This window comes from Ostrinia nubilalis, chromosome 8 (assembly GCF_963855985.1).
Source record: "Ostrinia nubilalis chromosome 8, ilOstNubi1.1, whole genome shotgun sequence".
NCBI classification, from domain to species: Eukaryota; Metazoa; Arthropoda; class Insecta; order Lepidoptera; family Crambidae; genus Ostrinia; species Ostrinia nubilalis.
In genome coordinates, this window is record NC_087095.1 from 9,697,317 (window position 1) to 9,716,941 (window position 19,625).

Below are 19,625 nucleotides of genomic sequence, written 5' to 3' on the forward strand. Positions count from 1 at the left end.
CGGTACGCATTACGTATGTTACCAGTACGTATCGGTAGGCAACTGTACAAAGATATCGCGAGTGCGGCCAGTAGGCACGCGTTTATTTCGAACGACCTTGATCCCCACGCAGCGAGGCGAGCGCACACTCGTTGCGCGTGTATTGTTAGGCCAACTCCACATGATTGCACTCATCTCTTCCTGGATGCAGTATCTAGGAACTGCTGTCTTCGACGCTGCCAATTTTAGCCACGTAAGGGTGTTTACACATTATTCGATATTTTATGTTACCTCAATATTGCTTCATCTTTCCAATCCGCTTCACAACTCGCTACATTTGACAAATTGTCGTCTGCAACAGACTTATTCTCAAAATATTTGCCTAAATAACGAATAAGTGGGTTAAACTGTCAAGGATAATGCATGTGTAACTGTTGTATTGTATGTATGTATGTAATATTCTTGCGTATCCGCAGCATTTGAAATTAAGCACATGTTTTTTCAAATTCTCGTAGACAATAGTGAAGTCAGTGTAATGGTGACTAATCAATCCTGCTTAATTACAAAACCTCATTGCATATTTTAGGCATATTTCGTGATCTGTTCCGTTGCCAACATAACAATACCTCTTACAAACTTTGAGAAGTAATATTTGTATGTAACACACGATGCAATTGTTTGTGTTTTCCGTAGCAAGTAGTACGCGCGTCGTAGCTACAAAATACATTACGAGTGTAATATACAAAATAGATTGGGTTTTGGATGAAAATATTTCGTATCTATCTTGGAAATAGAATACCTTGTTACTCATAAAAAGCTCACCGTGGTAACTAGACAACTTCTTCTATCTCTTTTTATAACAGCAAAATCTTGTGACAGTAAATGATAAAGCACCTATGCATTTTAGAAATATTTTTTTGACAATACTTAATGCGAGTAATAAATTTTGTAGTAACATCATCAAAGATTTTTAATTGATCCTGAGTATAAATGGCGCGAAGTAGTAATTAACTAAGATCATTGAAAATTAATGAAGAATCTAAACATGCGTACTGATATAGTCATGATTATTAATTGGTGTCGATAAAATGTAGTTCAGTAAGTCATTGGTTTTGCGAATAACTTGCAAGAAAATCATTTATGATTTTGTAACATTAATAGGTCGTTGCATTTTATAAAAAATATATTTTGGAATGACCCTAATAAATGTAAATACGTGCCTTTTTATAAAATGACCTTCTTTTATGTAAATTAAATGCATTTTTTTTTCTAAAATGTCATACGAGTATCAATATCCTTTTAATAAACTTTTATTAATTATATTAATTAAGAGTTCTCATCATTGAGATTTAAGCCCGCAACCGTAACATTATTTTAAGATTCGAATGGAGATTAAAAAAAAAATTACAAGTATTTGTTCAGTAGGTGTAAATATTTGTTACATTTCGTGTTCGATACCATAAATTAGATTAAAATAAGTTTATGAGTTCCACGTCAGCTTCATTGGAAATGCAGTATGTAACGTGGGTTGACGTATGCATGAATCTCCTCTAGGTAAAGTAGGTAGGTACTGCACTTGGAACAAATTTCAATGACGACATTTTACGGTAATCATTTCCTCGTGGCTTATTTTTGGATAATTAATGCATTAAAATAGCAGTCGATCTCTTTATAGCTTCGAATTTCTCAAAGATGATCAATTACTTATTTATTAGAAATACTAATTACTCTTTACTAATTTTAGTAGAATTTGAACTATGTATATTTGGTTAAACCTAAACATTTTACCATAATATTTTGATTAATATTGATTAATGTTAATTCCTGAAAAACTGATAAACTATTCACAATAGATTTTTTAATAGATATTGAGAAACATCATTCAGGGAAAAGGGGATTAGAGAAGGGGAGATGGAAGGAGACAGAGGTATACCTAGTGAAAAGTGAATAATACTTCAGGGTACCTATTTCAAAACCAGTACTATCCTATAGAAACAAATAGACATTATTAAAATGCAATATAACAACTATTTTGTGAATAGTATTTATTAAATGCATTTAAATATTAACCATTCCATTACACGAGAACGATAATATTATTATCGGCAGGTTAGCACGTTTATTGATACCTAATGTATTGGCATTATCAACTGATAATAATAATACAACTTACTTTTGCTTTCGAATTTTACCAAGTATGATAGTTTTATTTGTAAATATTCAGTCTATGTAGGTTAATTATTTGTATTATTCTTAATTTTCTCATAAAAATAAATAAAGAATAAAAAAAAAAGTATGATAGTTAAACACTAATTTAATATTCAAAATTAACTGGGTTAATGTAACCAAATTTTTCTGTGCTCTAATAAAGAACTGCAGCAGGATAGTGTAGAGACACTAATTTAATATTTATTATATTCTTAACTAATAAGTACATTTAAGCAAGTCTGTTTCAAATATGTGTCCAAAGAGTTTTATCGTAGAAGTACGTAGTAGTTCTAAGAAGATAAAAATAGACATCGCTTCGTTGCAAATTCGCAACAGGCGCTGTGTCAATTCTAATTTTTTTGGAGTAAGCTACTGGAGCTTTGTCGTGAATCGTAATGCGGTCTTTTGACAACACTGCATAGCGATAAACATAGATAAAATTCTTGTAGGTTTTGTGACTCTGATGATAATTTTGATCCAATAATGAAACACATAAAATGGGCGCCAATAATGAAATGCAAGCCCGCTATTGTCACAAGCCCTATCTTTATGATACTTAAATGTGTATTGCACTTTATGACTCTAGTATCGTCGTCGATGTCTATCGACTTGGTAAAGTACTTACTCACGACTCAGTTCAAAAATTATCCCACCATTCTTCCCCAGCACTGCAACTCCTGTATATAATATAATATTTATAACACGGATCTAAAGAATCTATACTATTTTAACGAAATCAGCTAAATTTTAATTTATTTTCTGTAAATCAGGTTGCCCAGTCATGAAGTAAAAAATAACCAACCAAAAACTTCACTTTTTTCAAATGCCGACGGCAACATAACAAAGCGCCGTTTATTCAAAAACAGGAAGACCTTTTGTATACGAATTCTATCGACCGAATCAAAAATCGACTCACTGTTCTTATTTCGATTTGCGATAGCCAAGTAAAGACCATAATAAATTGACTTTGTGTTGCGTAAGATCGCACATGTACCTACCTACTTCCATGTAATTGTATTCATCCGATCATCTGTGTATTTCCTTAGTCGGCAGCCATTGTGCAACGAAGGTCACATATGGCCATAGCATAGGCTAGTATAGTCAACGAACACACCTCATGATTTATCGTTCTAAGGCTGAGTTGCAATAACTTTGACCGTAACTTTGACGACAACCGGTGTTTTAGTATGGAGTTTGACAGATTTTTGACGTTTGTTAAAGTTAAAGTAAGATGGTGCAACCTAAGTTTTACTGCCAACGGAGATACGCATCAGTATAATAACATTGTTTGTTAGTGAGGAAAGTCTGATAATTGCGATTTTGAGATTTAAATACATAATACTAACGATAGATGCAGGGCTCTTTGGTCAATGCTGTCAATATGTGCGTATGATTCACTTACTCTAAAGCAAATAAAGTAAAAACATGATAAAGTGTAGGCGTTGATTGTAAAAATACCTACTAAAATTGTATGTGACTAATAACATTATGAGTTTACAATGTTATGAATCACAATCTTTGAAAATGTAGAGTCAAAAGAAAAAAAAATCTACAGATACGTAAGTAGTACCTTTAAAATATACAGAATTCATTAGTATGATACAAGTACGGCGCATTAAGGTAAAAACAGTGGCACCAGTTATTTAGTGTAACAAAAAAGTAAAACCAAATGCTGTTGACTGCACAAAACATTATGCAAAAATGTGCTCGTACAAAATGCTCGTCGTTACTTTGTCAATTTGTGATTCTAATAAAAAAAAATCAGTCTTATGTTTAGTAGATTACCCAAAAAACATTTTGTTGGGTAAAAAAACTCGTGTAAAAGAACGCAAAATAAATGAACTATTCCACAATGATATAAAACACTTCATTATTATTAAATAGAACCCGCAACCGCAGCTGGTAGTCCGGAAAGCCACCAGCCGTCAAAAACAATATTATAATGGTAGAGTCGGTTATTTCCCCGACGGAGTAAGTTGCGTTTAAATAAACATCTAAAACAAATTAATAGGTTTACCTTTTTTAGGATATACTAATAAATATAAGTAAAGTCCCCCCAGTATAGTAATATTTGTGTACATATTTTTTATTTGAATAGTAAGCTGCGAAGGTTAGGCTTAGCACGTGATGTTTGTCACAAATTCATTATATTCAAACTATTTACTCATCTGTATATTATAAGTGCGTGCAAACGCCGAAAAAGTATTTGCTGAAAAGTGCGATTCAAGTAAGTCTAATAATTACACCAAATTGTAGTAGCACAATTAGAAATAATATCTGTTTTTTAAACTATTTCCCGACTGCGTTTATTTGAAAGCAAATTATTAATTTAGCTTTAACTAAACTAATTGCGGTCTATAGTTACTTTCCGAACGTTTGTACCTGCCCTTAAATTGCAAAATCGCGCGATCGTTCACCCCCCAGCTACGGTCTACGGTCACTGTGTTTGTAGGGCGCCAGGTCCAACTAAGCGCCCGCCCTACACTGCATGCAAATGATTTGTTGGGCGGATTGCGGTTCACCTTTGCTTCGATAACAGTCTGATCGTTTAAACACTTCAATATTGTTTGCAATGTATTATAAAATATGCTAGAAATAGTTGTTTATTCCTTGACTCTACATAAAAAGATAATATTTACAGATGTCACAAAAATTTCTCCTTTTAAAATTGTTTTTCCGTAAACATTACTATAATAACCTATTAGAGGTTATATCTGATTGTGTCTGGTGATTCATAATGACATTAAGAAAAGACGCTGAACCGCAAACAATACATTTACAAATTGTTCCGTGCGAGTGCAATGTTTTACCTACTTTTGATTCAGTGCGTATTTCAGTAAATTTATTTTTGTGTTATCAACTACGCACCAAATTCCGCAAGAGATTAGAGTAGGATATACTCGTAAGTATGTATACCTAGGTATGTATTGCATGACTAAATAAATTCAGGTACTTTTTTGGCATATAAAAATCATCCATTCATTACGTTTTAAATTATGGTTATCTCAACTTATCTGCCTGTCTGTATCTGTCACTACAATTTCAATTTAATAGATGGCCAAAATGTGTTGTGGCTTATTACAATTGTGAGTTAAGCATATTATACGTAGGCGTTTACCGTTACTGGTAGAGTCTTTTCAAAAATGTTAATTAGCATTTTTTTACGCTACGCTCCTCAACTCTACGCTAAAGCTTATCTGATATTTAAACATATTCGTCCGGTTACATAAGTTAAGGAACAGGTAGGCTGTATCCTGCAGGCCAATAGGTAAGGTCAAAAATTAAAAATAGAACGGTCCGCGCCCGCGGCCTTTATGAAGCGGGTGTGATGCGTGGCGCGGGGCGGCGGGCGGGGGGCTCGCAGACGCCCGATGACATCACACGTTGCAGCGCTGCGACCGCCAACTCTTGCGCAATCGCGCGCCCTTGATCTTGACTGCGTCGCGGCCGCACGCGTGTGCGCACCACACACATTTAAAGAACCATGTTCGTACAATACCCGCGACTATATTTATCACCGCGCGTGGAGCCGCGGAACGGTAATCAGACAATATAAAATAATACCGTACCGCCACTTTGTAGTCATTAGCGAATCTGACAGTTCCGGCTGTTGAACGCGATGTAAAAGCCGCAATTAACGCTTCGAGTGCGTAACATTATGAATTTTTGACATGTGTAACTATAAAACATTTGGCTGCGTAAAATGAGTGCCTTATGACAACAGTTTAATTTTAACGATTTAAGTTATTATTAACGGAAAAACACTTTTTCGATTTCAACACACAATAACAATGGGCGGTTTGAAAATTTTATCCTGTAGTTACTTAGTCAACTTATGTAAAACATGTGCGATAATATTCAACCACAATAGGATAGATACTGGATGAAGTCGATAAATACCTTCTCGTGAACGAATTTTGGTCATGTCGCTGAAATTATGACGTGACACAATTTGTAAACAACAAAACATCATTAATATGCCTTTTATAACATCTCTTGAATACCGGTTCTCAAACAACGTAATTAGCTATTTAAATTAAAAACTCTTCTTCTACGTCAAAAGTGGCTGTAATTAGTGCAAATAGTGGACCTTAATTTTGATTTATATACGGCTGGTGATTTCCTTGCGTTGAACTAATATTTCTGCTCCGACAAGCTGAGAAATGTCTAGACATATTTAAAAGTAAGTACCAAATGTAAACATTATTATGACGTGTAAAGCCTAAAGGTTCGGACAAACCAACGCGTGCAGCGATGGCGATGGCGATGGCGACCACTGCGCGTGCAAAAGTTGTTTCACACTGCCGCGACCGCGATGGCGATCACTGCGCGTGCAGGTTGTCACTGTCACCACAACTGTCACGCATATTGTCAATCACGCCTATTCGGCAAAATGGAAACTGAATTAAATGATTTGTTTGGAGCTTTTGATGCAATTGAGACAGTGGAAACACTTTTTCACTCAAGTTTATTCAGGCGGCCATATATTATAGAATGAGACAGTGTTATCGATTATTGTATCTGGCTGGTAATCGCTGTTCCAATGCCTTAACGTTTTTATGATTAAAAATATATTTTGAAGTTTCTCTGTGGTCTATTGAAAATAAAAAAGAATGGCGGCGATTGCCTTCGTAAGATCGTAAAAACTGTGTTTAATTTAATATCACAAAGTAAAACTTAAAACTCATATTCGCTACATGGTAGCAGAGCGTAGTTCCTCAAAATGGAGGTGCGATATGAGGAAGTAAATAATATTGTGCGCCTCGTGGACGCCGATTCATATTCCATGTGGAAATTCCAATTTACCATACTACTAAACAGTTATGGTCTGATGGACGTAATACAACTACAAGATGAAAAACCTAATGAAAAACAAAGAGTTGTGGACGTCAAAAGGGACGCACAGGTACAGAAAATCATTGTTCAAACAATTGATAAGCGACATATACCCTTGATCATGTGCATGAAAAACGCTAAAGAGATGTATGACAAACTCGAGTTCATATTTGAAAAAACATCCGGTGAGCAAAAGTGCAATTTGTTACAAGAGTTCTACAAGTATACGTTTGATCAGACGAAAGACATCACGTATAACGTTTCAAACATACATAACATTGCCCAAAAGCTAAATTCACTAGGAGAGAACATCCATGAAAATATGATAATATCGAAGATACTTTCGAGCTTGCCACCAAAGTGGAATTATTTCATCACTGCTTGGGATTCAACCCCATTGACAGAAAGAACGTTAAATCAACTAACGTCAAGACTGTTATCGGAAGAACTGAGACAGAATAAAGAAGATGTCATGACCACAACAGTAGCATTTAGAGCACAAACAAGAAAATATCAGAAATTTGAAAAGAAGTGTTCGATATGCAAAAAGAACAACCATACTGATAAGGATTGTTTCTTTAAAAATAAGGGTCTGCGAAAATGTTCAATTTGTAAGAAAACAAATCATACTGAGAAAGATTGTTTTTTCAAGAACAAGAACAAAGAACATTTCTCATTTCTTACTACAACTGAAGACTTCGTTGTTGACTCCGGATGCTCTATCCATATGACCAATAATAAGGATATTCTAAAAAATAAAAAGAAATATAATGTTAAAGTACAGACAGCGGAGAAAGAGGTTAAAATTGAATCAGAAAATAAAGGTACAATAGAGTTAGAGAATGTTACGTTCAGAGATGTACTTTTTGTACCTAACCTACAAAAGAATCTACTATCAGTAAATGTAATAACAGAAAAGGATGGAGAAGTCACCTTCACCAAGAATAAGGTAATTATTAAAAAGGATAACAACACAATATTGATGGGAGATAAAAATAAAAATGGGACCTATAGCATAAAACTAAATGCTGAAACATCAGAACAAATACTTAATGAAGAAGAAGAAGAAGGAAAAGGCCAAATAAGAACTGAAGAAATATCAGAACAAACACTCAATGAAGAAGAAAGAATCTCTATGAGAAGTTCAGAAGAAACAAGACAAAGTACACAAAATTCTAAATCACGTTTTGGAAGAACCTTAAAGAAACCTAATTACTTAGAAGACTACTCACTATTGGCAAGTGAAGAAGAAAGAAAAGAAGAAGCACCCATGACATATAAAGAAGCCATTGAACAAGAAGATTGGATACAAGCCATAAACAAAGAATTACGAGCGCTGGAGAGCAATGAAACCTGGAAAGAAGTAAAATTACCTGAAAATAAGAAAACAATTGATACGAAATGGGTATTTAAAGTAAAAGATGATGGTACAAAGAAAGCAAGACTAGTAGCACGTGGATTTCAACAAAAGAAAGAAAGTGAATTAGAAACAGTATACTCACCTGTTGCTAGAGCTTCTACCGTCCGTTTACTAATATCGAAAGCAATAAATGAACAATTAGATATCAAACAATTAGACATACCAACTGCTTTTCTCAATGGTAAAGTGAAGTCTGAAATATACATAAAACCACCAGAAGGTTATATAACAAAGGAAAATAATACAGTATTAAAATTGGAGAGATCGCTATACGGATTGAAAGAGTCACCCAAATGCTGGAATGAACGAATAAATCAATTTTTTGAAGAAAATAATTTCCAAAGATCAAAGTATGATACCTGTTTATACTATACAAATGATTGCTGGATAATATTATATGTGGATGACATAATTTTAATAGGGAATTATGAAGAAATTATAATCAAACTAAAGGAGGAATTTAAAGCAAAAGAGCTGGGAAAAATCAAGACATTTTTGGGAGTAGAATTTACAAGAAAAGAGGACTCTATTGAAATTACACAAACAAAAATGATAGAAAAATTATTAGATAAATATAATATGAATGAATGTAAAGATATGAAAACTCCAATGGAAATAAACTTCAAGATACTACACGAAGAGGAAAGTAAAGATGAAATTAAAGAGAGATACAGAGAACTAATGGGAAGTCTACTTTATCTAGCTACGACTACAAGACCAGACATTGCATACTCAGTGAGCTATTTAAGCCGGTATCTAGATAAAGCAAATGAGAGTACATGGAAAGCTGCTAAAAGAATACTGAGATATCTGAAAGCTACAAAAGGAAAAGGGTTGATTTTCAGGAAAGGAAGTACATATGACTTACATGCTTTTTCAGATGCAGATTGGGCAGGAGATGACAAGGACAGAAAAAGTGTAAGCGGAGGAATCATATTGCATGGTTGCAATCCAGTTACTTGGTTCTCCAAAAAACAAGGCTGCGTGGCGCTCTCAACGGCAGAAGCGGAATATGTGGCCGCTGCTGCAACTACACAAGAGCTGCTGAACCTCATCGGAGTGGCAAGTAATTTGGGTTGTCTGAATGATGTAAAACTATTTGTTGACAATCAAAGTGCAATACTGATGTCAAAAAGTTTTGAAAATTCAAAACGAGCCAAACATATTGACATCAAATACCATTTCTTAAAAGATATCATAAGTAAAAACATCATATCAATTCAATATGTAAACTCTAACAATAACCTTGCTGATATTATGACTAAAAGTTTATGTTCTGAAAAGTTTAGTAACATATGCACTAAAATAATTGCTTAGCAATTTTATGATTATCTTAATAGAAAGTATGGTTTATGTTTGTTAATTTAGAGTCATAGATTTGTTTAAAATTAGTTAAATAAATAAATAATAAAGTAATTAGTTTAGTTATAAAATTAGTTTAACTCAATATTTGTAAGAAAACCTTAATGCATAATTGGACAGCAATTAAGAGGTGGTGTTATCGATTATTGTATCTGGCTGGTAATCGCTGTTCCAATGCCTTAACGTTTTTATGATTAAAAATATATTTTGAAGTTTCTCTGTGGTCTATTGAAAATAAAAAAGAATGGCGGCGATTGCCTTCGTAAGATCGTAAAAACTGTGTTTAATTTAATATCACAAAGTAAAACTTAAAACTCATATTCGCTACAGACAGGATTACATGCGGTATAGGTAGTAGGTATTGGTTACCTACTCATAACCAAGCTATATTTCTGGCTTCGTTTGTAGTCCCTAGAGCCCTAACAATACCTTTTAATTAGATTTAACGAAAGGTTTGATAGGAAGGAGGACTGCACTAATGCTTTCTTGGCCTCAGTGGGGGAAATGAAACACAACGCGGATGGTTGATATCTGGTTTATTACTGTTATGCTATTGCTATAGGTATACAAGATTTACATAATGTACACAATTCAATGAGTCCAGTCCAATGTGCCGTCGGTGTAGAGTGCCTACGGTGCACGTTCGTTCAGGGTTCATGGGCCAGTCGGCTAGCATGTTGTAGGTCGCGGTCGATGCTGACGTGCTCGTACAGTATCCTTGTGGGCAAGTAAGATTATAACCAATTCATCTTTTTCCTTGAGGGAAAAAATTTGCCCCCATTACCTTTTACCATTGTCGTTCTTATCGTTAAATCGCACAAAACTACACAGAACTCAACACAACATCTATCAAAATCAATTTTCATTTTCATTTTTGGTGCAAGTCACCTTGACATTTACTTTTTTTAAGGCAAAGGAATTACATTATGCACCCAAACCACAGAGTACATAATAGTCCAAATATCTTTTTTGTCTTTAATAATAACCCAAAAATACAAAAAGACATCAGTTTTGATCAACTAGGTGTTTCTAGTGGCACTAAATTAATGACTGAGACGTTTGATGACTTTAATTAGGTTTTTATTTATGGCATACTTAGAATAATTGCTCTAGGGCCTTTGAGAAAGCTGCAGACATGTACATTCTCAATTATTTTGTTCTGCAGATATAGTTCCAAAATACTGGACTGTCCTGTCGATGACATTGACAGTGGGGCGCCACCGTCAATACCGGATCGCTGGTTCAGATTTTTGCCATGTTGGAAACCATATAGTTGAACGATGGTAGCGCCCCCCTGTCATTGAGTTTGGTGGGACAGTTCAGCGTGGGTCATCTATAATATCCCAATTTTATTTATGAAGTTGAAGAAGCAGGTTCTCGAGAAAACTAGAATAATTTGTTTATTACATAAAAATAAATTCTGATATTGATACTTTATTCTAAAACCTTTTTTATTATTCAAGTAGGTCAGACTAGAAGTGGTATGTTATGAATAATTCATTTTTAATTGTGTAAAAACTTTTTAACAGATCCTACTTACTATTTATTACATAGATTTTAAAAAACACAAACGTCACAGTGACAAATGTCGCGATGATCGCTGATCGCTGCGTGCAGACGCTGCATAGATCGCCGCGACCAATGACAGGACGCGTTGATGTGAACACATCGCTACAAATTCATACACGCTGTCTGGTCGCCATCGCCATCGTCATCGTGCACGCCGGCTGCACGCGTTGGTCTGGTCTAACCTTAACTGAAAAAGTGTCGCTTAAAAGTTCAGTAGGAACGTTTTTGTTGTTTACAATAATGATGCGACAGGCCGACTGTGTTTTCGTTTAAAAATGCCATTTAACTTTTTCATGATCTTACAAAACAATACGAACGGTAATTTAGTGCCTTGTTACCAAAAGTGTAAAAAAAACCTTAGACATGCGACCTGAAAAATTGCGAAATTTTACATATAGCTAATAAATACTTTTTAAGACAAAATTAAGGTCTAGGATACATTTTGTTTAATGTTTATGTAATTAACCATGTTAGCGTCTATTTTGTCTTTTTTTTTTTAAGTTAGTTACGTGGCAGGTAAGGTTATTATGCTACACGTGTACCTATTTTATTAGCACACTATCACAAGTTTCGTTCTGCTACTACAATGCTCATCTTAAAATAAGCCTCAGCTTATGGTTTTGCCACCTTTTTGTGGTCTTACTCATTAGTCGACGGAATACCTACTTCGTGATTTTTTAATTGTTTTAGGAAACCAGTGTCGACTTCATAGCAGTTTTTTGAACAAAATAATATAGAATTCTGGCGATTGGGAAATTGAGAGGAATTTTTGCCATTAATACTTTTGAAACTTCTTTTTTGTTATAGGTAATTACGGCCTAAACTTCCAAATATTCGTTGATTTATAAAGTACATGTATAGAATTGGAAAACACGGCGTGCCTGAAATACAGTGAAAAAAAATTATTTAGGTACCCGTTAAGCAGTCAATGCAAAGCAATAGAGCATAAGCATGTAACCTATTTTAGAAGAGTTAAGAATTTGTTAAACGCAATTACTTATTATAATAGTTGCTATGCCTATTTCAATTTAAAAAACAGTGTACACAAAACAACTTTTTCAGCTTTCCACGCCAAATGATATTGAATAGGTAGTAGTACGAGTAGTCGTATAAAAATAATGAACGTAACTTAACAAAACGAATACACGTTGGAAAATAGGTAGGTAGCTAGAGCTTTATATTTTCATACATTTAATAAATGTAAGTAAAGTAGAATAATTCTATTAAAGCAAATAAAGTTTTAAAGATTAATTTAATGTGTTTTTAAGATTAATTTAATGCGTTTTTAAGATTAATTTAATGTGAAGTACAAAGTCGCAGACGAAGTTAAGAGTGACTTATATCGTAAAGTTATTACTTATCATTTTATGTTATTACTGTTTTAATTGGAAAATAAAGTGCGTGCGTCATAATTATAAAAAATCAGACAGTAAATGGTACGACTTAGTAGGAACAGGTGGACTCGTGCGTGTTTCTCTTCTTAAATGGCTTGCTATTTACCAACCAATTATATATTAAGCTTATCATGTAGAGGTGCAGGTAGAGTGGATAAGTCTAAAATATTTAGCTACTAAGCGTTATTATAAACAAACGAGTTAACACTTCTATTCAATGTATGTACGTTGATTTTGACTTCCACAGTTCCACTATTATTCTATGTAAGTAGTTATGAAGCCAATAATAGTACGCTTGATGTGCCGATATCTTTTATAATAATGGTTTTGCTGTTTCTAATTATTTTCTAACGATGACCTAATGATCTCAAAAACATACATTTTTAATCTGTTATAAACCACCCCCAAATCGTTTCATTTCCTATTCGATATTTCTTAAAACTTAATTCCTACACTTAGCTTACTAAAAACTTGCCTATTTAGGTATGACTGTGATAATAATAGCGATTTCCATAAAAATGAGTACTTAACTAGCAAACAACAAAAAAGTACATACACGAGTCCGATTTCGTATGCCAAAATATTACTTATGACGTCAAGACACTGCACATATTCTGAAAGATTTAATATTTTTTAACATACGTCGTTTTGTTTTCACAGCGGCGGGAGCTAGCTCAGACATGGGAAGTGAGCACTATTGCCTAAGGTGGAACAATCATCAGAGCAACCTGCTGGGTGTTTTCAGCCAGTTGCTGCACGACGAAAGTTTGGTGGACGTCACTCTCGCTTGCTCGGAAGGCGCCTCCATTAGGGCTCACAAGGTCAGTCCCAATTAACTTTACTATTTTTATTTTATTGATAATAGTCAAAAAGAACTCTTATATTCATGTACAAAAATAACAAAACAAATTAACTTAATTTCCTTAGCTCTACACACGATTCATTCGATTTAATTATGTAACCAATCAATCAATTCCAATCACCTTCAGTACTTTTGCAGAAAATCTTTCCTAATTAGAAACCTTACAATTTGGTCGAAGAAAATAGTCATTGCTACGCTTGCAACGAAATTAATTGGAAGTCTTTGCGTAATTTATTTGAAACGTATAAAAGTAAATAAGATCGTAGTTAAGTTTGCTTCAGCTTTAACGATTTACATCAATAACCGGCACGTGTAGTGAAAATCCGACACACACCATTTGCTACAATGTTTCTGTGTGTACTTTGCACAAACTATAATATTCAGCGACCACGCTATTGTAATTTATTGCGTACAATGTGCAATGAATACCTTAGTCTGCCAAATTAACACTGCCTGAAAAGATGTTTTTATCTTAAATACTACTACTGGAATAGATTTTTTTTCATCACTTTTGATTGAAGCGACACGAAACGTTCACTTTCACGATAAAAACATTTAATAAAATATCTCAAGCTTGTATTAATGAGCCTAAAAATTGAAATAGTAACTAATTTTGTTTTGATTAAAATAATTATTTTCTTTTTTTATCATAGGTACGCAGGTGTTTTGGTTATAATAATTCAAAATAATTTAGTATTATGAAAATACTTTTAAACATACATCACTAATACTCTCCTCTAAACATTTCCAGGTAGTTTTATCCGCGTGTTCGTCATACTTCCGCTCGCTGTTCGTGGACCACCCCTCACGGCACCCCATAGTGATCCTCAAAGACGTAGGCTTGGAGGAACTTCGCACCCTCGTCGACTTCATGTACAAGGGTGAAGTGAACGTCCAGTATTGCCAACTGCCAGCTCTACTAAAAACCGCTGAGAGCCTCCAGGTAAATCGATTTATAAAAATTATAATAAAAATAACATTAGCTGATAACAATAATACTTAAAAACAAAATTTACCCATTAAACTTTATACGTTACGTAATACGTGTCTGCCAAACCACTTTTCAGTTGATTTGCTATCTGAAATAAATTTAAATATGTATAGTGAATTCCCTAAAGTAATCTTTGACTAGTTTTAACTTGAACTTTACCTTTACCTGTCGGCTTATTAATAATTTCAACATTATTCTTAAAGACTGATTGTTAACTTAAAAGAATTAAGCATGTCTTACTGCTATGTAGGTAGGTACTTATTAGTTTTGTATTCATATTTCAGGTCAAAGGATTAGCCGAAATGACAACCCTAAGTGCTGCAGGAATAGACGCCAGAAACGTTTCAGAACCAATGGAAGAGTGCCAATCCCAAGACACCAGAGAGTGTCAAGAGCCGCACGAGAGGTTAGAGAATAGGGAACCCAGAGAAATAAAGGAAGAAAGGCGGGAAGTGAAAGAGCCGCGAGAGACTCGTGACAGAGAAAGCAAAGACGTTCGCGAAGCAAGAGAAAGTCATACGCGCGAAAGCCGCGAGACGAGAGACTCGCGAGAACCCAGAGACCGTAGTTCCTTAGACCTACGAGAGTCCACATTGCGAGACATCAGAGAAGCAAGAGAATCCCGAGACATAAGAGATCACAGGGAATCTCGTGAACCTAGAGACCTTCGTGAGCCCCGAGACTTGAGGGATGCGAGGGATTTGCGGGACACCCGGGAATCACGTGACCCCAGGGAGGTCCCCGAAGCTTCTCCCCCTCGAATATCCCCGTTACTCTCCGTGCGGCGGTTTAGAACAGAAACTTCAAATGAGACACCTACAACTACGCATCCTCCCTTACCTAAGGACGAGCCACCCGACGAGCCGATGCGGTCGTCGTCCCCGGAGGAAGATGCAGTGTCAATAAGATCTAATGGCGCTCAAAGTGATACCATTGGTATGTCTAAAATATTATTATTAAAACACAATATCGCGATATCGCTCTAGATTAAATACCTAAGTATTTGCAGGTGAGGATTAGGAAATACCCTGTAAGTAGGTAGAAATAGGCGCAAAGATGATGGCGGGACGGGAATCCTATGAAAATAATATTATTATCAACTTAGGTAAACTAATGTTGGGAACTCAACAACGCGCGGGAGGAGACGTGCGGGCGGCGTACAATGACTAACGTCACCTCGGGCCGACCGTCATCATCAACTGAGCTCGGCTCAGAGACACTCGCCTTTGGACACCACCGTCGACGCACGAATACCGCGTACTCTCATCATTCGTTAGGACCCTAACACTAACTTAATGTTTATATTATTGTGTTACTTATAAAATGTTTAAACAAAAGTAAAAAAAACAGTCAGTGCTGCGTACTGGTGCGTGCCTAATTATTTTAAATTATCTCATTAATTACTTACATTTTATTGACACCTTACAAGTTGGCAAAGTTTTTTAAAAATTGCCGCCAGATAATCCATTGCTGTAATCTGTCAGTTTCGTATTAGTGATGAGCCATCATCATTTTTCGTAAACAATTCAATTGCCCTAAAATTGACTTGAATAATCTAATAATCGATGGAATGTTCGTTGTAGGGCTTATTATGACTAATTTACAAGAAGAGTACTTTTTTTTTTAAATATTATGTCTACTTTTTAGAACTTAATAAGTGATACTCAGGTTGCCACTCTTTGTACATAATTATTATTTGAGAGCATTTTATAAGTCCATGTGATTTAAACTCGATAAGTTATTTACTCAAAGCCCGTAAATGAAAATAAAAATTAATATTATTTAGACTCCGAGAGGACTGAGTTTTCACCCCACGAGTGGGTTTTTCTCTATCAAATCAATAAATGTAGAAAACGTCCTAAAAATAAGTCGGGCTGTTTCCATAACGACTGAATGAATGATTTTATAAAAAAGTTTTTACTTAAAGAGTAACAAAATCAAAGTATTTTTACTAATCCATCAATCACTTATGATATTTTAATAATACGCGTGAAAAAAGATGAATATTGTAATTCACGCTGAAATAGATTAATTTCTTCAATAATATTATAGTAAATGGTGAAGGGCCCAGCAAGACGTTTTAAAAGAATACACATTTTTTTTAATATTGTTTAGAAAAGTATAGGATATGTTCAATTACTTTTCAATTGGTTATGCAAAAAGTGAAGTGCGTACATCACTATAGTTTTGACATCTGTCAAAGTGTCAATCAGACGTTCGAAAATATTTTATTTTTTTGTTTTGTTTGTCTTTTGTTTTGTGATATTTAATTCAATCAAGTATCTAAGTGATTACGGAAATTAAATACATTGTTGTCAAAATGATTAAAATTAATAAATCAAACACGGACTTACCAAACTTAATTGCCTCTTTTTTGGTTATGTGTCGTTCAAGAAGTTTTCTGTTGGTTTATATCGCTATTTATACTTCGTTGCAAGCTGTAAACTATCTTAAAACTATACAAGGCGTCACTTAATTCGTAGAGGTACGTAACTCTAACTTAACTCACTGAATTCATATTGTGTAGGTACCTAACCTAAGATTCAGATTAGTCTCAAAACTCGAACAAAATGTAATGTTTACAATCAGAGGGTAGTACTGCTATTAATCTAGTATTTCCGGTCAGGAAAGAATATTATTGTACCTACATGGAAACTTATTTACTCACTATTCAACTGTCACTGAACTCCACTCTTCTCTCTTCACCACACGTCAAAGAATACTGCTTAGGCACACAGAAGCGGATTATTGTAATTTCCCATAGTTTGCCACTGGGACCACTGATACTATTTAAAAGACTAGCTGGCACAGCAAACTTGGTACCACCTATGTTCATCAGAAATCATGTAAGATTCTAATGAGAATCATTTTTTCAAATCAGTTCAGTAGTTTCGGAACCTCTTTAATACAAACAATCTAATATTTCCTCTTTATTATTGTAGAAAAATCTATTTAACACTAAAATTTACTGTTCCAGGTATCAATATGACCATAAACAGTCACAGTAGTGGTATTCTTGGCCCGCGGTATTCTCCGGTGGAGCAACGGCTAAGCGTGTTGAACGCTATGCCACACCCGGGTCTTCCCCATCCGCACCCTGCACTGTCGAGCCCCAGGAGTGAGCCCATCGCTGGACCTTCTGGCCTGCCTCCGGTGCAACAAGTACCTCTAGTAAGTATCAATGTAAATAAACATTATATCCACTGTCGTGGAAAGTGTATGATATTAGTATGAATGGAACGTAGTTAACTTATTTGCAGAATTTTTGATTTTTGAAGACTCAAGTTAATTGCCTTATGGGTCATTCCATGACAAATGTTACTGAGGGTGAAAAACTAAATATGTTCTTTTCGCATTAAATCTGATGAATTTTGAAAGTAAACATTCCAAATTATAATGTGCAACAAAAAAAACTGAAAGAAACAAGTAATTTTTAAGTTATTAGTCTTCAAAGTCTATACTTAAGTCAACTGTCTGAATGATCATTTTCTCTCTAATTTATTGGTAATACGATTTAACCTCGTAAGACCGAAGAGTAAATTGTGTCGACTTCTAAGTATCGCCGAATGTGCTTTCAGAAGAACGAATAATTTGAAGTAGTAAACGCCGAGCACTTCGAGTAAAAAAAATTCTATGTTAGAGATTTTCTTTTGCATTCATATTTTCAGGGGCCCTATATAATAGTGCATAGAGCTTATTTTAGGTGAAAAATAATAAAAAAATGTTTTCTCTTAAAAGAACATTCGGTATTACAGACTTTAAAAAGGAAAAGTAAATAAATTGTATTTTATACTTTAAAGTAAAACATAAATGTAACCTTCTTAATAAATTAATACTACATAAAGATACAATAACGATATTAATAAATGTAACTGAAAAGGAACAACGGTTTTAATTTTATTTAATGTTTCATAATTAGTACTTTTAAAAGTACTATCGGTTTTATAACATACACTTATGATAGGTTAAAATGTACAAGAAGTAAAGGGAATATTCAAGTTAATTATAATATTAACTAAACTAAAAATCAGAACGTTCTCATGGTAAATTTTCTCAATCATATCATAATTTTAAAAGTCCAATACTCAATCCCATCTCAATAGAAAAAATATACAAAAATAAAACTTTCACCATCAAGACCGAATGTTCCTTGCAAAGAACTTTTATTTTCAAACGAAAAAAAATCTTACAAAACTACTTCAAATTGGGAAAAATAATTTTTTTGCTTGTTTAGCAGTATTTTAACTTAAATTATACTGGTCAGTTTTGCAATTAAACTACGTTTACGTGAAGAAAAAAAATTAATCGCACATCATGTCTTCTTGGAGGAACCACCTTGTCAAAGAAAAATGATAATTTGACAGTGACATTTTGTTTTTTTTATATTAATGAGTTCGGATACCTGATTTTGAATACTTTAAGCCATAGACTATCACTCTTTTCTTTCGATAGGCGCGAATTTTTGAACTTAAATTTATCGCTAAAGTTTTAGTTCCTCTGATGGGACATCCGGCGATACTTCGAAATCACCTCCGAAAATGTCTCGGCGTTACTGACTACAAAGTTTCAGTTCCTTCTGAGGCACATCCGGGCTTACGAGGTTAAAAAAAACTATCGATCTGTGAAACGTTTTGCCACTATATGATTTGAGGGTATTTATCATACTATTGGTAGATAGCGTCATAGTCCCAAAAAAATTGATAATCATCAAGTTTTAAGTGTGTTTTCTTGTTACTTCGGCGATGTAACACCCGAAACAGAAAAACAGGTATTTGTTTTATTATTGTACCTTACACATGGATTAGAGTAACAATATTTGGTAAAAGTAAGGTCATGGTAGTAATGATTTCAAATACTAACTAATATCTGAGTATGATACTAATTTAGTATGTTTCTTTCTTGATTAAAAACTGTAACACCCGAAACGTTTCGGGTATTACATTTTTATTTCTATGTCGATAATGTGTGTATATTGCTTGGAGAAGTGAAAAAGTATTACTGTGA

General features: G+C 34.3%; 1 protein-coding gene and 1 long non-coding RNA gene across 6 annotated transcripts in view; one reads left to right on the forward strand and one right to left on the reverse strand.

Annotated features, from left to right (window-relative positions):
* Positions 1-19,625, reverse strand: part of LOC135073905 (uncharacterized) — a 328,784-nt gene that overhangs the window by 230,687 nt on the left and 78,472 nt on the right. The window lies entirely within an intron of this gene.
* The window catches only part of LOC135073879 (protein tramtrack, beta isoform-like), a 63,382-nt gene that overhangs the window by 23,789 nt on the left and 19,968 nt on the right, over positions 1-19,625 (forward strand). For 4 of the 5 annotated variants that reach the window (XM_063968104.1, XM_063968105.1, XM_063968108.1 and 1 more), the window contains exons 2-5: positions 13,429-13,589; positions 14,382-14,573; positions 14,906-15,557; positions 17,599-17,792. In XM_063968104.1, the coding sequence (XP_063824174.1) occupies positions 13,449-13,589; positions 14,382-14,573; positions 14,906-15,557; positions 17,599-17,792 (1,179 nt within the window). In that variant the 5' untranslated portion in view covers positions 13,429-13,448. Of the gene's footprint in view, positions 1-162; positions 233-13,428; positions 13,590-14,381; positions 14,574-14,905; positions 15,558-17,598; positions 17,793-19,625 lie in introns of those variants that run through there. The other variant, XM_063968106.1, reaches the window with a different exon arrangement.